Raw genomic sequence first — 18,393 nt, 5'->3', positions numbered from 1 at the left:
CTTTTGCTTCACACATAGGAAAATACTTTGTTGTCAGGACTTTTTTTTGTAAAAAGCCCTGATAATGTTGCATAAATTTGCCAGAGTTTATGCTACAAGTGTCAACCAGTGTTCGCTTTTTGTAGACCTTCTTAGGACTTACTATGGTTTTGGCAATAATCCTACACTAACCGCTTATCTATTGGTTTCCCACCCACACCAAGCATTTGCCCACCAAGATTAGAAGCGGCGCCTCAGAGCGAAGTGGCCTGAGCTGAACTTTGAGGAAAATAAATCTCCAGACGAAGAAGCTGGTGTAATTTTAAAAACTCCTTTAATTTATATCTTTAAAATTAAAAACATCTGATTTGCATTCTACCACCTCCAAAGGCACAGTCATACTTATAGCAGACCAAATTCATAAAACACTGCCACTGAACATCTTTTTTTTTTATCTTTTTGTCCTTCAATTTATTTTGTACATAAGAAACAACGCACTATAAAAATGACTAAACAGTTTTACTGGGTAAACCACTCTGAATGGTGTAGACCATAGAAAGACGGGAGTGATATGTACTCGGCTGTAGTAGACTCCACTTAACAAGCTAATGTGCTGGTTTGAAAGCTGCCAGTCTCCAACGAACTGCAGCCTTTTAAAGACGTAGCATTGAAATATTCAGGGAAAAACACATGAAATGTTTACACCAACCAATCTCGATGAACAGTGTTTAAGAATATGGAGGGTCGAAGCAAAACGAAGCCATTGGCAGGAGGGCTAAAATGCAGCGAGATGAGAAACGGTGGTGGAGGGAAACAAAAAGAAGAAGAAGAAGAAAAAAAGGCTTTCAGATTTCTCACCTCCAACCAGATTCTCTGAACTGAGCAATCTGAAATATTTACATGTAATCTGACGCCTCCATCTCACCGCTAAAAGTACACAGAAGACTTCAAAGAAGAAGGTGAAAACAAAGGTTTGGATAAGTTTTTTTTTTTTTTTTTTAAAGACAGTAGTCAACGTGTGCAAAGAGAGCCTGTCTGTGGTAAAGTCATCAGATATGATCGAGGGTTGATAACTCAACATACAATCACAAATCAATAAAGCACACAAAAATAATGCTGCTTACAATGTGAGACAACACAGCACCACACACAGCACGAGAGGTTCACTTAGTGACAACAAAATCCCAAAAATAGTGGATAAATATACAGCAGGTTATTTCACTGTTCTTACTCAGGCACAATCCTCCAAAGTTAAACAAAAAAACAAAGAGAAGGAGGGGGAAAAAAGCCACAGAAAAACAGGTTTGGCACAAAAACGAGGGGTTGAAAGAAAGATGCAAACAAGGCAAGAAAATAACATCTCAAAGGAAATGAGGCCACAGAGGAACTTATTAGGCAGGATTAAAGCACTTTGAACATAAACGTCACGCATACAGTACATCTGCTGTGAAACCATAATATGAGTCCCTATAAAACTGCTTTTGTCTTTACAAGTGTGTAGCAGCTGCAGGAGGCACCCAAACAAAATAAAATAACACACAGTTATGTTTTCTTTACAGGCCAATCGAGTCGACTCAAAGCTTCCCAAATGTGTAAGAAAATATCTACAGAAACACTTTCCATTACTCACAATCAAACACAACTGTGGCAAAACGTGTTCAGTCAGCTTTCAGAAACAACAGCTTAGTGGTGCCAACAGAAAACACAAGCACACTAAACAAAGCCACCCCATATATACCATACCCCCCCTGCTGTTTTTTTTAGTCTCTTTTTTTTTACAGTTATTATCTCGGTTTTGTATCACGTAGCGCTTCACAGATTAGTAACAACCAGACTTAGCGCCTACGTTTGAACTCTGCTTCGCACCCTCCTCTACACACAGACATTGCAGCATTTCAAGATCGCCTACATATGGCAGTGACGGTTCCAGGTCGGAGGGGAGCAGGGGTTTTTTCAGCTAGGCAACAGTTTGTAATGGTTAAAATTAAACATGCCTGGTTTTAGCTTTTTGTTTTTTTTTTATTTTGTTTTTTTTTTTCTTTTTACAGAACAATACAAATAAAAGTTCTCTGCGTTTCTGTGTGCAGTAAGGTTCTGGTTTCTAAAGCCACACATCCTATTGCAACATCAGAGACGGTGGTGTAACTCAACAGGTGGTTTTGCCATCCGGGCAGCAGCAGTTAAAGAGTTTGGATTGCATTGCACCCGATTAAAACAGTTTGCAGCGACAGTGTTCACACACACATCGACAGGACCTATTTACAGCTATCAAACGTATAAATTAGTGTTATTTGCTTTGTACATCTGTGCGCATGGAGGACAGGAGCTGGTTAGTTAGTTGTCAGCCGAGCCCGTGGTGAAGAGGACGCGCTGGTCCGTTCTGGCCAGCTTGGCCGGAGGCTCCAGAGACTCCTCTCCGAGCACCGCCGCGTCGGCGGGGAGGGTCAGCTCCTGGCCCTCTTCCTCGCTCTCATCATCTTCTTCCTCTTCCTCTTCTGTGGATGACAAATGTGAAAGGGACACAGTTATCTTTGATGCTTGGGGAGATGACTGTTGTTATTGGCAGTGATGAGGCAGATTCGGTGCAGACCTTTGTCAGGATCCAGCTGGTTCAGACCGCGACCTAAACTGGCAAACTGACAGCAGGACAGGAATGAGTCAAGAAAGTTTCTTTTTTTTTTTTTTTATATTAATCGTTATTGTGAAAGCGTGTGTCAGCGTTTCCTACATGCTTTACTTTTATAGCTTATCAGAATCAAAGTTCTCAGTCCCTTTCTAAGACGGATAGATGGATGGATACTACTTTTGGACAACAGGAAAAGGAATAAACATGAAAATATAAACATCTTTCCCCGCTCTGGATTTATCCAGGCTACGTTGGAGCCCCGGTGTGTGAGTTAGTACCTCTCCCATCACGGCGATGGGGGTTTCTCCCTTGGCCTGGGCCACTCTGTGCTCGATAAGGTAGTACATGTACTCGTCGTACAGCAGGCGGATCAAGTGAAAGGAACCGAAACTGGCTGCACTTCGCAGGGTCAGGTCCCTGATCACCATGGAACTGGACAGCAGGAATGGAAAAACAAAACCCAGTCACTCACAAAACAAATCTCACTTCTGTAACCAAAAAAAAAAAAAAAAAAGGATGCAGTGCATCCGTGCGCGTTAAACTGTAACAAACCTCTTTTCTAATTTCCTCATTTTCAATATCCTCAATTCCTCTTCTCAGTGTTACTCATCACATCTCAGTCCTCACCTCGACAGGTGGAGGAAGAACGAAATGTAACAAGTAGTAAAGTAAGAGGAAGTGAGGTGGAAGCCATTTGTAGCACTTTGACTTCCTTTATCCTAACTATTAAATTAAACCAAAAGTCAGTTTAAGTGTAAAATGATAATTGCCGGACAGGTGATTAATGTCTTCTTAGACAGGTTTACTTGAATGTAGTTTTCATTATAAAATACAGTATATTACCCCATTTAAATAGAACTGACATCAACAAGCTGACTTCAGAAATTCATCTATGCAACAAAATATTTTGTAAACATTGACTTCTGAGGCACAAATAAAGGGAACAAGTCAAGAAGAGACCAGGAGGCTCAAATTAGACCAATGTATGATCTCATTATTTCACAGTAAATTACGCTGCTGAATCTGCTGCCAAAAAAAAAACTTTTTAGTGGCTGTAAATGACCTCGTGGCACTGCTTTAGTGTGCCGACACCGAACAGGCTAACATATTTATTTAGTGAATGAGAAGCTGAGAGTGGTGACAGTATGCTTTAAGCATGGAAATTATAGATTATGATAAAAAAAAAAAACATCCTGAAAACAGTAGCATGTTGATAGTGAAAGAGGAGCAATCAAAAAGCTGATTTATCAAAGTTAACAGATTATATTTTACTTACACTAAATGTGGTATGAAAATCCTCCATCAAATTCTTCCTGTTGTTTAGCATTGAGCTGGATGATACTAGGAAACCTTGTCATTGAGATGCTATCACTGAATATTGAAGTGAAATTACCGATTGTGCATTTTCCTGGCTTTCTGCATTTGCCTTCATCAAAATGTTCCCAATACGCTCAGTGAGCTTTAGGCTGTCAGCACCTGAAGTACACATCCAGGGAAGTGTGCAGGCAAAATGTATTACTGCTATTACTGGACACAGAGTTATCTTAAATGGCACCTGAAAAATAATAAAGCTTTCAAGTTGATTTCTGATAACTTGATATCGTGCTGCGGTTTGGTACATTCTGTAGCTCCAATCAAATAAGATGCCAGTGAATGTGTTGGACTGACCAGAGTCTTCTCCATCTGAGTCCAGCATGGAGTAATGAAGTGTACAAGGTACACAGGTGCTTACTCAATATGTTTTTGCTATAGTCTAAGGATGGAAATCAAACATTATTCTAACTGATATATTTGATTATTTCACCACCAGGCAGAATATTTTTTCTTTAACTCCCCTGATAGCAACTGTACCATATCATACCAGCAGCTATGATGAACATTTATGTAACACTTCTCCGAAATGTACGCATTTCAGAGAAGACATGAGAACATGAAACATGCTTTCATGCATTCTTAAAGCTTCCAACTCAAACCTCAAATCACACATCAGTGAAGAACACAAGCCACCACGCAGCCTCTCTCTCTCCATCGTCTTTGTCTTTGCCGTCATACCTGTAAAACGACCACTTGAGTAAGAAGAGCTTGGCAGCCTTTGGAAACGCAGGGCTGTGCTGGTATGGCTTCAGGACCTGGGAGACCACGCCATCAAGCCACACGGCCCACTGCTCCAAGGAGTTCTGCTGCTGCAGGGTCAGCTTGAAGTCCTGCTCCAGCCGCTGCACCACACGGTCTTCGCATCTGCACACCCATGAAGCTTGCTCCTGCAGAGAGATACAGAGAAAAAGACTTTACTTTAAAATGTTAAAAAAAAAAACTTTGCTCAGTTAGATCTTTTTGTCTTTGTCTGGAGGGTAATGCTAAAAGCTAGTCAGAACAGTGCTGAGATTAAAGTGGAATTGTGTCAGGGCTAAAGGGGCTAAAGGAAATGGAGGCAAAAGGCAGTGCCTCATCTTCCTGTGTGAAGTACTTAATCATTTCCTGACAGAGTAACCATTCTAACACTGACACAGTTTAAAATCAGAACACCAGTATTCCTTTCTAGTATTACAATACATTAGCTTTCTACATTCCAGTGCTTTTATTTCAGATTGTTATGCCGTTCATTTACTACAAGAAAGACATCAGCTGTTTAGAACCTCCCAAAAGAACCTCACTTCGATCATTCTGAATTATTCCTTTTGCTAAATGAGCAAAAGATGTGAGCAAGAGGCACAGGAAGCTCGCATTTAAACCCAAACTTTCAGTCATGCTTTAAAATCAACCCCGGATCTGAGCTGACAACCTGCAGAAACATTTCTGAGAAACAGAGAACAGAGAAGGGGCTTCCTGGGTTAGAAAGTGATCAAAACTGGCTGCGTGTCACGCCTCGCCAAAACCACAAGCTGCAGCAGAAATTACTGCTCTCTGCACAAAACTAAAATAAAGACCCAAGCCCCGCTGGTGAAATTCAAGTGGCGCCACTCGGATGCTCTCAGGGCCCAAAACTCAGAGCCTAAAACCAACCTGAACGTTTGCAAAGTCGACTCGGTTGAGGTCGGAGAGCATCTGGTTGATCTGAGCTGTGTTCTGGAGGACAGCGCGGGCTGCCTGCGCGAGATGATTCAGACTGGTGTAGCGGCGCAGCGTCTGGGCAAAAGCATTGGCTGATGTCACCTGAGGGCAAGGCAGGGTCAGTAAAGATTGATCAGAAACAACCTCATCAGAACAATTAGTCCCGGTAAATCATCCTTTTTTGTGTATTTTCATACTAAGCAAAGTAAAACCTTCCAGTTAAATTATGTCAAGTCCTTTTCTGAAAATATATTGTTGCAGAAAATGTTTTAAATTTTTGAAAAAAATTCTAAATAATGATAACCCTGACATAAAAGTAGTTTGATCTTTTGTGAAATGCGAGGCAGTGTTGCAGAGCTGTACCTTGATGCGGACCATTTCCTCAGGGATGTTCATCATGGCGTTGGTCAGCCAGCTCTCAAGGCTCTTGGCAAAGTTACGAATGGCTTGTGTTAAGGCACCTGCAGGCAACAAACATAGTTGAAATGATGCAATAAAATCAGGATTGGTGAAGTGAAAGTATCGCAAAGAGGAATAGTAAAAAAGAAAGAGAAAGAGTAATATCAACTAAAATAAACAAGAAACAGAAAGAAAGTAGTGCAAGACCCAAGTAGAGGAACAGTACAGGGATGTTTGAAGGCAGGCTTAATCTTTGCAGAATGACTTTCTTTAACTTGGCTTCGTTGCAACTGAAGTTTGTGGTTAAAAGTAGCCGTTTAACCACACGACAATGCTTTGTCGTGCACTGCGGAGCCTTACTGGGTATGGGTCTGAGGACGTCGGGGATGAGGATCTCCACCAGGCTCTGGTACAGGCTGTTGTCACAGTCCCGGCTCCAGCGCAGCACCGGCTCGTACTTGCACAGCAACACCAGGCAGGATTTTGGGAGGCGCTTCTCTGACTCATCGTGCCTGTAAAAACGGAAAGTTTGCACGGAAAAAAGTCGGACTCCTACAGCAGATAATAAGTCGTTATTCTCTGCCCAAAGGAATGGAAACACTTACACGGCCATTGGAGTATCTCCAGCTTGGCTTTGGCTGAACCTCCAGAAGGTTTTCCATAGAGTCTCTACCAGCGTAAACTGCAGATTGACCATCACGTCCAGTATGGCCTGAGAAACAAAAAAACAAGTTAACATCAGACACATGCACAGCTGATAATGAATCACCATTTGCTTTTTTTTTTTAAGCTGAAAGTGATCATATTTAGAAAAACTATCATTCTGGATCCATCTTTGAGAAATGAATTCTAATAAATGCATTTTCAGTCAACACTGTTAAAACAAAAAGTCCTTCTAGAAAGGATCTTTTCCACCTTTAAGTTGCTTCTGCATCACTCTCCCCTTAACAAAGAAGGGACGTCATCTATTTTTACACAACGTAAGGATTCAAAAACAACATGGAAAAGCCATTCTCATGAATATTTGGTGTAGAAGCTTTCTGGTACCTCACAGTGTTCTCTGTAAAGCAGCTGAAAGCTCTTTATGTGGTCGAGTTCAATTCCCTCCGGGAGAGACTTCCCATGGAGGTCGATGTCTGGAAACTCCGGGAGAGATCGAGAAGCATCTAGAGACGGGATCCACGCGCAGATTACCCAGAGATAAATAACATTTATATGCATTATAAATAACTTTAATGTAGGTATAATGGATCTATAATAGACCTGTTTATTCATGTTCAATCAGGTGAAACTGTCCGGTCAATGTAGCGTGAAGTATCACCAAACTCACCCAGAAACTGCTGGTACTGCTGAACCTGGGTGCTGATGTCCACATGTCCGGATCCCTGTTGCTGCTGTTGCTGCTGGCCTGCTCCTGCTGCGGTCCCGTTGGTCATACCTTCAACTTTATGCACAGGCTTCAACCTGCAAAGAACAAGGGGACTGACTGAATTAAAACAACGTCGCGGCAGCATAAAGGTAAACGGGACGTGAATAGCCGTGCTCAAACCTTTGTTTCTGAGAGAACGGCTGTTGCCTCATGGCCAAATGTTGTTGGTCTTCCATGAGTCGGAGAAGAGATGAGCCGGCCTTGATTCTCAGTCCGTAATAGTGGTATTTAGAATTGCCCCTAATAGGAGAGAAAAGCAACCGTCACTCTCCTTTCTTTTATGAAATTTACGCAACCCACACCGATTCTGAGTTCATCTGTACAGAGAGTAGACTACAGCTGAAAGGTGAAGGAAATGAAGCATAAATGTTTTTCAAAAACAAATAATTAAAAAAGTGAGTTGGGCATTTGGTTTCAGTCAGCTTGAGTCAATAGTTCTAAAACCAACATCTAGAAATTGATATTTTTTTTATATTTTGCACAATCAGATTGGACGTAAGGAATCTGTATACATCAATTTTTATGCGTTGGATTCAGGCGTGGACTTTGACTAGGTTAGACATGAGCATGCTTTGATCAGAAGAACCATGTTCTTGTATCTCTGGCTGTATGTTTTGGGTCATTGTCCGGCTGGAAGGTTTTCTCTAACCCCGTCAGAGGAAAACCTTTCCTTCAGCATAATCCTGTATGTAGCTACTAACTGTCTGCACATTGACTCTAATCATCTTCCTTGCCACTGGTGAAGAAAAACAATCCCTTTGCATAAAGCTGCCACCAACATGTTTCACTGTGGAGACGATGTGTTCAGGATGACGTGCAGTGTTAGTTTCAGGCCATACATAGCGTCTTGTACGTAGGCCACAAGGTTCAACTTTGGTCTCATCCAACCACAGCACATGGCTTGTGGCAAACTTGTAATAGTTTTTTTTCCCCAGCAAACACTTTGTTGTTGCCACTCTTACATAAAGGGCCGTCTTGGCCCTTTTTTTAGGGCAACTACGAGTAGTTTTGTCTGGGGCTGAATATAGAAGCCGAAAACTTTTTCAGACACCTACCGAGTGCCCAGGCGTCGCGTGCGAAGCCCCATGAACACGGATCGGATGAGTTTCCCAAAGGAAGCAGCGTTGACTGGTTCGAGCTTCTGTTCCTGGCAGTGCAGCAGGTAGTGGCAGTACAGCGTGGAACGTGGCAGACTTACTCCTTCAGCCGTCTCATAGTTGTCCAGCAACCACTGTACCTGACACACATGCAACGAAAGAGAAAAGCGAGAAGGAAAACGGCTGCTGCGATTAGAAACACCAGTGAATGCCAACATATTTGCCAACACATTTGAAAATTAACAGAAATAGTCCATGCAGTAAAAGTTTCATCACTAAATCCTACAAACACAGATCCATTCGCATTCACAGCTCGGTCATCCATTCAGGAATGAAAACAAAAACGTCTGTTTGCGTGCCGTGGCATACAACTTTGGTATGCAATGAATCAATGACCTGGAATACTGATGGGATGTCTGCCAAACATGTTTTTTAGTAAATATTGTTACCACATGGGAATCAATATGATGAATTTAAGATGAACTGTATTGTGTTGGGAGCATTTCAAGCAAATTATAAATGCCCCCCATCGCATGCACTGCAATGACATGAGAATGATGAGGTCATGGTTTAGTTTTTCCTTAGAGGAGGAACGTTTTGCAAGTTTTAGTGTTGGTCCGAGTCCTCAGATTGTTCTCATGCGTTCTGATTGACAAAACTCCACTATGACATCATCATCATCGGTGTGCGCCATCGGAGGGTTGTGTGGATGGGAACGGAACGAGAAGAAAACTCCTGCGCTTGGCGCCTCTGCATACCTTCTTGTCTGCCGACGGCACGCTACTCTCCTCGCCCTCTGTAATACTCACAGTGGCTGGGGAGGCGCGGGCGCTGTGTGAGTAGTTCTGACTGTTCCCGGCGGCCCCTCCATTGCTGCTGCTGCTGCTGCTGTTGCTGCCACTGCCCAGCATGTAACCGCCCTGGATCACGTAACTGCCCGCTGCGCTACCATTGGTGCCCGCCCCTTCCTCTGACCCGTTGGCAGTGCCCCCGGCGGTCACTACAGTGGCGCCGCCCCCTGCCGCAGTGGTGGGCTGGGCCACAAACATGGACACGCCCCCCGTGGCGCCGGCAGTCACGGCGACTGTCAAACTCGTGCCGGGTGAAGAGGCCTGCGCGCCCGATGTCGGCTGACCTTCGTAATACTGGGCAGCCGTGCTCTGGGTGTACAGCGGCGTTTCAGTGTAAGGGAAGTTGCTGGAGCGGCTAGATGAGAGAAAAATGAAGATTTCTTTAAAAGCTTTTAGAAAGCACAGTGTGTAAGGCAGAAAATGAATTCTGTTTTGACATTTTAAGTCGATTATCGGACACAAGTGGATTCTGACATGGTGCTGGTGGTGTAGTTGGTGTCTCCTCCTTCCACATACTGCACTTGGTTGGCGTACACATGCTGCACCGGCACTGAAGCAAGCTGCTGCTGGACCTAAAGAGTCAGCACACGCAAAAATCCGATAAATCCTTGTTAGTAACTCTTTCAACATCAGGAAACTAAATTCATTTTGCATACTTTTCATTTGCAATTAGAACTGCACACATTACTCAGCTGCAATTACAATCTTTGTTCCTTCAGCTTTAAAGCAGCACTTTCCCTCGTGTCTCCCTAACCTACTTGGTAATAAACAGTCCAGAGCCCACTGTTGTCATTGTGGACTTTTGGCACCCAGGCCAAAGACTCAGGATCTGCTGTCAGATGATGAAGCTGCAACTCGTCTACTGTCCTATCTCTGCCTAACTCGACGGCCTCCATTGAAACGGGAAGCTAAAAGGTCCACAGAGACAATAAGCTGACAAATACTGAGCCAGAATGAGAGGAAGTTAAACATCGATCAGCACTCGCACATATTTTAAGAACTGAAGTTATGAAGACCAATTGGTTCGCATTTAGCCTTGCGTACTTTTTGTGTGTATTTTCAACTTACTTCCTGTGTGATATGAACAGGCTGTAGATTGGTGACACTGAGCTGTGTGCCTGGCTCAGTTTTGGCTATCTGAGAAGTGGCCTGCACCACCGACCTCTGTTGAGACAAAAATCCTTTTAAAATAAAACAAATATCTAAACAAATACAGGTTAATAAGTGTATTGGTAAGCATGAATATATCTTACCTGCTGGGCTGCCTGTACCTGCTGAACAACCTGTGTGGGAACTCCTGTCTGCACAACAGCTGGAGGTGGGCTAGAATCTGACACACTGTCACTTGAGTGAAGAGACCCCTCTGAAAGTAAAAAAGCCAGAACACCCAAACTTCAGATTTTTCTGGCTTAAATACAGCATTTATTTCTTAAGACTGTACCAACGACTAATGACAAACATTACCTTTTAAATTCATTGTGACAAACAATAAATATTCTTAATAAGAATGAACTGGATCAGACGCTACTAAACAAAACATACACATTTATTCACATACCACACTTTTTCCTTCCACTCAACTTCCCATTTAAATGCTTGGATACAGCTAGTTTAATTTAGTAGTGAACACTTATGGCATACCCTTCGTATGGATGACAGTAATCTTCTAAAGCAACTGTATAGATATTAGTAAGAAATAAATTATATTTGTAGTATGAGCCATAACTATCACATTAAGAAAATTTAAATGTACAAATAAAGATTCTGTGACTTTTTATGGTGCCTCCTTATTTAACAGACTGGCAACATTCAACAGCCCAGAAAGCCAGAAAAGCTTCCAGAACAGATGAATGAATTGTTCTTGTATTTTAACAACAACAACAACAACAACCTGACAGGTGACTCAGAATCAGCCCCAATAGAGACAGACTAATGTGGAAACGCATCAACAATTTTACATGTAGACAACTCATAACAGGAAAACAGACGCATTCAGATTTGAATGGTCAAGGTTGTACATAATCAATAAATACCGAAAAATGGCAAGTTTATTGTTTTATTTTTTTCAGACACCACTAAAGCTCAACAACTGAACTACAGCATCCATTGAGCACAGATACACAGCTGCATAGACAATGATTCCATGGTGTTGAGGACATTTGAGCAAATGATGTGCTAAATTCAGACGTTACCTGTGACTGTGACAACAATGTACTGAGGAGTGCTTTGAGCATTTCCAGACTGCGTGGGGGAACCCTGGATCTCTGCTGTCACGTACTGCGTTTGAGCCGGCTGCACCTGCGATGCAGTCTGGGTTTGACTCCCGGCTGCAGGCTTCTGAGAGGCGACCACGGAAACCTGCTCAGTGGGAGTAGTTTGGCCTGTAGGTGTGACAACAGTGGGGGTAGCCACAGCAGTTTGAATCTCTGCCAGAAACTGAGGTGTAGTTGCAGGGGTGGAGGCAGTGTCAGGCTGACCCGGTGTGACGGTCACTACAGCCCCCTGAGGCTGGGCTGCTGGTTGCATCTCCCCTACATAGGCTGAGGTGGCCATTTCAAGACCTGGCAGTCACCCTAAAACAAAAAAAAGAAAGAAAAAAATTGGATTTCAATACAAAAAAAACTGATACAATTATTACACAAAGAAGATTAGCTATGCGGCTGAGCAAAACATAGAGCATTACCTGAAAATATGCAAATAATACTTGTAAAAAAAAACTTTTATATTTCAAGAAATGACAATTAGAAGTTACAATTGGTCTAAAAGTGTAAGATGGTGAGCAAACATAAAAATAATTTGTGGACAAGTTTGCATGCTGGGGATGTCAGGGTTAGAGCTACATTCTCATTTGTCTGGAAAATGCAAATGAATGAATGAGGCCTGCTCAAAAGTGCCGCAGTGGCGGACCTGTTGGCGGAGCAGGTACTGAAGAGATGTGGGGGAGGAACAATGATGGGAATAAGCAGTTTGGTGTCTCATTACGTGTAACAAGATCTCCTTACATAAAACCTTTCATTTAGTTTTGCCTGTGATGTGAGCTGAGATAATGCCTCAATACAATGACTTATTGTTGCAAATCATCCTGTTTTATGCCACCATAATTCATCAAGTGTAACTTTAATTGCTTTTACTAAGTATTGTCGTATAATGTTGGTGTCTCAACATTAAGACTATTTTGGAGAAAATGACAATGACTTACAAAGGAATTTGTTTTCTACAAAACTCCAAACACGATAACATGGAAATCCATTAAACTTATTTAGATTTTTACAGCTGCTAGCAACCATTTTATTTTACATGTAGACAACTCATAACAGGAATTAATGTAATGTCTAATCTTTATAGACATTAAAAAGATATCTGCTCTCTATTCTACATTTTTTCTGCTTATTATTGTAGGATTCTTCAGGTTTTTCATTTCTTCATTTGGATAGCAGTTGTAACTGAATCCGTAAATAATCAAATAAAAAGATAAATTTATGGAATTTTCCGTACAGATTTGTTGGTTCTAAAACCAGTTTGGATGTGTACTTGGAGAACCCAGATGTGGCAAAGTTTCAAGGTGGTGACTTCAGGTGAAGTTAAAAAAAATTGGGGCTTACTGTGCAAGTAACAAGTACTGTGCAAAGTGTTAATGGAAGGACTGTATGATTTTCAGCCTATGTTTTGAATGTTAACCCAGTTCTGAATGAGACAATAAACAATGAATCCAACCTAGTAAGAGAATTCCTGTTGTATGTCACTAATTTCTTCCACACAGGAAAAAGCATGATCTACATAAATTCCCAAATTAAAAATACATAGGATCTTTTATGTAAATTTATGTCTGGAGCTGTTTGTCTTGAAAAAATAAACTTAATAACAAATAAATAATTCATGAGTACATACAATAAGTGTGGATTGATTAGAACAAAACTTAAAATATGTGAACAAAACATCAAATATTAAAAACCAATACGAAATAAAAATATATTTCACCAAATTGCTATGTAATGATTGACTATTTCTAAATGCTTGATACAGTTAGTAGTGCTGTACTCTAAGTGAATTTAAAAGTCATTTGATGAAGACAGCACACAGAAAAAAACAATACACAAAAAGCCCACATGTTGCACAGACATTAAAGTTGTTGCTTTTATTGTTAGGGAAAAAAAGAATCCCACATGCAGTAGAATATAAATTATGCACAAGAACAACCATTGTTAGTGGAATTTAATATAACAAACTAATAAATGATTACAATGTTACATCGTCTTTATAGCTAGGGGCGTATTTATGTTTATAGTTAGGGGGGGATATCAATATTACCAGTGACAGTTTTTAGGAATAGTGCAAATGTGGATATAATTTTAAACTATAATTATTTGGATGCTGGGAGAGAGAGAGGGCTTTATTCTACCATAATAAACATATGTTGTCTGTTTACATTCGACACATTACCTTGTTCGACTTTTGCACGGTCATTAACTGTTAAAATAGATACACTGCTCTCTCAGACCAGCCAAACACCTGCATAACGCCCTCCTTCGCCACGCCCCTCGCACGTTAAATGTCTGCCACCTGCCACAGCTGTCTCAAATTTCACACATATTTCATACCTACTTCTTCCAAGCCCAGATACCATAACCCGTATTCGGTCATTAGACTTATATACCAGTCTCGTTTCATTTCTCCATTGGATAGTACACGTTATCAAACCTGTGTGGTGTGGTGAGTTCATTGGAGCAACATGACGTTTTAATACAGCACCTCATGCGCACTATGTGCCGAAATAAACACGGGCAACGTTCATTTCTAACGATATGATACGAAAGCTTCACGCAGTAACGAGCACAAGCTTGTCGTGACAGCTTTCCAGCAAGGTAACTCGATAAGCAAGCTAACTGGTCTCTACAACAACCGCCATTTTGTACCTTTTGCATTTGACATCGCCATAACAACGGCCTGCTTGACTATGCATCTGTGGCTGCGCCGTCATGGCAGGCAAGACTCTGTGTCATTAGGAGATGCATACACTAACCGTCGCGCTTAACTTGTTAACGGACCAACGGCTAGCTTTAGGCTAACCTCGCTGAAAGGCTGACTCCCGTTATGGCTACTGTAACAACAAGGAAAAAGCAAAAGCACAATTCAGTGTGAACCACTCGAGAGGAAAAATGTTTCGATTTACCTATAACTTGACCTCCGCCTCCACGCGCGCTTGTCCCAAAATAAAATATCTTCTTTTATTTTTATAGTGGATTCAGTTGTTGTTGTTGATTCTCGTTGCTGGGTTCTTGTCGCCAGGGCTACCGTGGCTATGGCGCTTCGTCCTCACCAGGGCAACTGTTGCTACCCACCCGCTGCCTTCCCTCCCCCTTCTTCGCTCTGATTGGCTAACGCAAACCAAATTTAGTTAAAGTCATAGTAGCAGTGAAAAAAAATACTACAAAGCACCCCACGCCCATTCGAGTATAAACACTTTTAATAACATTTCTAACAGAGCAATAACATAATATGTATGCTTTGAGTAGAATAGTGAAGTTAATTTTCACAAGTATAATTAAAAGCGACGATTTAGTACACACTAAGCATTTATTCCTGCAAGTTTTGATGATTATGGCTTACATTTGATGAAAAGCTATATTTCAGTTTATTGTGAAATGGGAATATTACATAAGACGAATAAAGTAAAGGATTTTTTTTTAATTAAATGCTGTTATGTTATAGCCATTTTGCAGACTACCTACAAAATCATGAGGAAGAGTCATTGGCGACCACGAAAGGTCATTTCTAAAGAAGCCGATTGCTCACAGAGTGCTGTGCCCAAGCATATTAATGGAAAGTAGAATGAAAGGAAAACGTGTGGTAGAAAACTATCCATAGGTAATAGGGTTAAGCACAACCCTGAGAAGATTGTAAAGCAAAATACCAAGATTGGGGGAGAATCCAAAAGCATGAACTGAAGATGAAGTAAAGACCCACCTGACCTAACACATGATGACAGGAAGAAATCCCAAGTAAAAAAAGCAAAAATCCGTTATATAAAAGTGGTAAATGTGGCTTAATTAAGCCATATATTTTACAGAATACAAATTATATATTTAAAGTTGGGAAATACATGACAATAAATGGATAATATCTTGATTATGAAAGATAAAAAGAGAAATATAGAAAATTGGGTAACACTTTATTTGAAGGGGGTTGAATAAGACTGACATGATACTGTCATAAACACCTGTCATGAACATGAATAAGCCTTCATGAATATTTATGACCAAGAAATCATTACTGATATAAATTTGTTATAAAAGTATTACTGATTGCACTTTAAAAATGAGGTAACTTTATGTTATTAAAGGTAAAGTTTAAACAGTAATGATTTCTTGGTTAATGTCAAGTTGTCATAACAAAGACATTTTGAATAATGTCAACTTTGTATTAAAAGTGTCATAATTTACCGAATGACGCTTTATGACAACAGTCATAAATATTCATGAAGGCTTATTCATGTTCATGACGGGTGTTTATGACAGTGTCATGACAGTCTTATTCAACCCCCTTCAAATAAAGTGTTACCGAAAATTGTGTGTGCTTTGTTAAAAGCATCCAATAAACATTTTAGATAGTGAAAAACAGATGTTTCTGTCTATTAATTATTGATTCAGGCTGAGAAAGGTTAAAATTTCTTATGCAAGAGAGAAACAAAATACAAGATTAAAACATGACAATATATTTATTTGTGAAACACACTGTATCTTAAGATGTATTGTATATATTACACAATCAAGATAAAACAACACATTCTAAAGTTTGTTCAAAACAAATACATTTATTGATTTAACTGGTTTGCATTTTTATTGTGCTGCTATGACCCCAATGATGACGTGTTAATGAGTGTCATAGTGGATGCCCTGCCAAAATGCCATTTAGCTTGGTTTTTATCCTTTCATTAATTACATATTCACCATTGCTATTGTAATTTCCTAAACGGGCGACCTTTGACTATGTAGCAACTGATAAAAAATGTACTTTATAGTTTTCTGACTCATGGCGAGAATTCAATGTTATCTGTTTTTGAAAATGTCACCGATCCTTTCTCATTCCCTCCTGTTCACCTTTTGGCAAAGGGCTAACAGAAAAGGTAATTTTCAATTTAAAAAAAGAAAAAAGAAATGAAATGTTCAAAAGTCATATAGGGTGATGTGAAAATCAAGAATGGCAAATAATATAATAATTAAAGTCAACATGTCAGAAGCAGAATCAAATCCTCTTTCTTTCTTTCCATCTTCTTTACTTGCTTGCCCTTGCGAGGTTGCATTAGGGCTGGTGTCTATCTGTGGGGTTTCAATTTTAATGTGGTTGTATCTTCACTGCTCTTCTGGTCAGATAACCTGATGTGCCTAGTGATTTCTTATGTTTGTCTAAAAGAGGTGAAGACCACTTTTAGCTGCCATGATTGATGTTATAAAGCTCCTGATAAATTTGTTATGTGCCACCCAGAGACATGGACATGGATCCCATCTGGTCACTCCTTTGCAAACTTTCTGGAAGCACCCCTGCTCTGAAATGAGACCTTTCTGTACAAATACAAATGTATGCCAACCAGGTTTTAAACTGTTGCATATCAACAAATGCATATTTAACAATTTAAATATGCAATCTGATCAGTTAGTCATAGCTTGTTTGGATAATTACAGAGACTTTTATTAAGTCTGTTTCAAATTTGAGAAAGGGTTAGGACAGTGATGGAAATGAATATACGTCACAAGCTGAAATACAATTGTATCACAGATGCTTCTAATGCATTTGCTGATTATGCCACCTTTGGTCTGCCTTTTGTTTCCATAAAGGTCTTCCACTATATCACTTTTTCAAATCTCTCTCTCTCTCTCTCTCTTTCTCTCTCTGCTTGAGAAGGCCTGCCATCCTCTCCAATACATAGCAACAAACTCCTTTATAAACCAGATCTGGATCACCTGCAGGGGCACAGCTCAAGCAAACTGGGACACAGACATAAGAAAAAAAAATTTTCCATCTTGCTTTACTTGCTTGGGATACAATGTGGAAAGCAGTGGTAATGGCCGTGTGTTTGCTTGTGGCTGGGGTTGGAGCTCAGCCCATGGAGGATCCAACGTATGGGGTGAAACTCTGTGGCAGAGAGTTTATTCGAGCAGTCATCTTCACCTGCGGAGGATCACGCTGGAAACGATCACTTAGAAGTCCAGGTAAGCCTGCGGGAGCGTCTAAATCTTCACTTTCACTCTTATTATACTGTCAGGATATTTTTTTTTATAATTTGCATGTAACTTGATCTCAAAGATGGTCAAAATCACACATTATTACATCTATTCATAAGATTTCCAAACCAGTGGAGAGTTAATTTAAAATCCATGATCAACTTTATGTTTGAATTGTTTGAAGTGTAATTGAGTCCATATTTTTGCCATGTAGTCTTAGGGTACTGGTTCAAGCAACAACTGAAATAGAATATATTTAAATCAGATATTAATAGAGTTATGTTACAATAACAGGTGCATTTGATGATCCAGGTACTCCTACTATCACGTAATCTTTTGGTGCATCTTTTATGATAGTAAACATGAGCAAGCCGTATTGTTCCCTCCACCAGATGTTTCAGAAGACCCATTCACCTCCCATCAAGATGAGTCGTCAGAGGGCTTGACCTCCAACTTTATGGTTGAAAACTTCCTTCAAACAACCAAAGACCTCAGCTTCACGCCCCAAAACAACCCTAATGGTGGGTTCAGCAGGTCCACCCGGTCGTTCATTACTGATGAAATCCTGGAGGCTCTCCGGAAAGCTGACCGCAAAGGCCGGGACGTCGTGGTGGGTCTGTCCAACGCCTGCTGCAAGTGGGGCTGCAGCAAAAGCGAGATCAGCTCCCTTTGCTGAGGGTTGATGAATGAAAGCATGTGTTAGCAAATGTTTTTACACCCTCCCACAAATATGCACACATAC

The 18,393-nt window shown here is 40.6% G+C and overlaps 2 protein-coding genes and 1 long non-coding RNA gene across 4 annotated transcripts in view; 1 reads left to right on the top strand and 2 right to left on the bottom strand.

Annotated features, from left to right (window-relative positions):
* The window catches only part of LOC148158002 (uncharacterized), a 277,765-nt gene that overhangs the window by 76,844 nt on the left and 182,528 nt on the right, over nucleotides 1-18,393 (bottom strand). The window lies entirely within an intron of this gene.
* On the bottom strand, nucleotides 292-14,784 carry rfx1a (regulatory factor X, 1a (influences HLA class II expression)). Of its 2 annotated transcripts, XM_015008795.2 has the most exons (19): nucleotides 14,603-14,784; nucleotides 11,625-12,005; nucleotides 10,686-10,795; nucleotides 10,501-10,596; nucleotides 10,191-10,340; nucleotides 9,907-10,004; nucleotides 9,340-9,787; nucleotides 8,540-8,721; nucleotides 7,605-7,724; nucleotides 7,386-7,519; nucleotides 7,103-7,221; nucleotides 6,661-6,767; nucleotides 6,416-6,567; nucleotides 6,020-6,117; nucleotides 5,609-5,758; nucleotides 4,658-4,866; nucleotides 2,884-3,037; nucleotides 2,570-2,615; nucleotides 292-2,474 (listed from the first exon to the last, which is right to left on the bottom strand). In XM_015008795.2, exons 2-19 carry the CDS (start codon nucleotides 11,983-11,985, stop codon nucleotides 2,314-2,316), a joined length of 2,895 nt encoding a protein of 964 aa, XP_014864281.1. In that variant the 5' UTR covers nucleotides 11,986-12,005; nucleotides 14,603-14,784; the 3' UTR covers nucleotides 292-2,313. The 2 variants fall into 2 exon arrangements, with proteins under 2 accessions (XP_014864281.1, XP_087864409.1); XM_088008283.1 differs by lacking the exon at nucleotides 10,191-10,340 and having other exon boundaries at nucleotides 9,391-9,787.
* Nucleotides 16,238-18,361, top strand: rln3a (relaxin 3a). The gene is made up of 2 exons (XM_015008813.2): nucleotides 16,238-17,639; nucleotides 18,044-18,361. The coding sequence occupies exons 1-2, from the start codon at nucleotides 17,474-17,476 to the stop codon at nucleotides 18,325-18,327; spliced, it is 450 nt and encodes a 149-aa protein (XP_014864299.1). The 5' UTR covers nucleotides 16,238-17,473; the 3' UTR covers nucleotides 18,328-18,361.

Source organism: Poecilia mexicana, unplaced genomic scaffold (assembly GCF_051168715.1).
Source record: "Poecilia mexicana isolate PSO_F unplaced genomic scaffold, ASM5116871v1 scaffold_8, whole genome shotgun sequence".
Lineage (NCBI taxonomy): Eukaryota > Metazoa > Chordata > Actinopteri > Cyprinodontiformes > Poeciliidae > Poecilia > Poecilia mexicana.
This window is presented reverse-complemented; position numbering and strand designations above follow the sequence as displayed.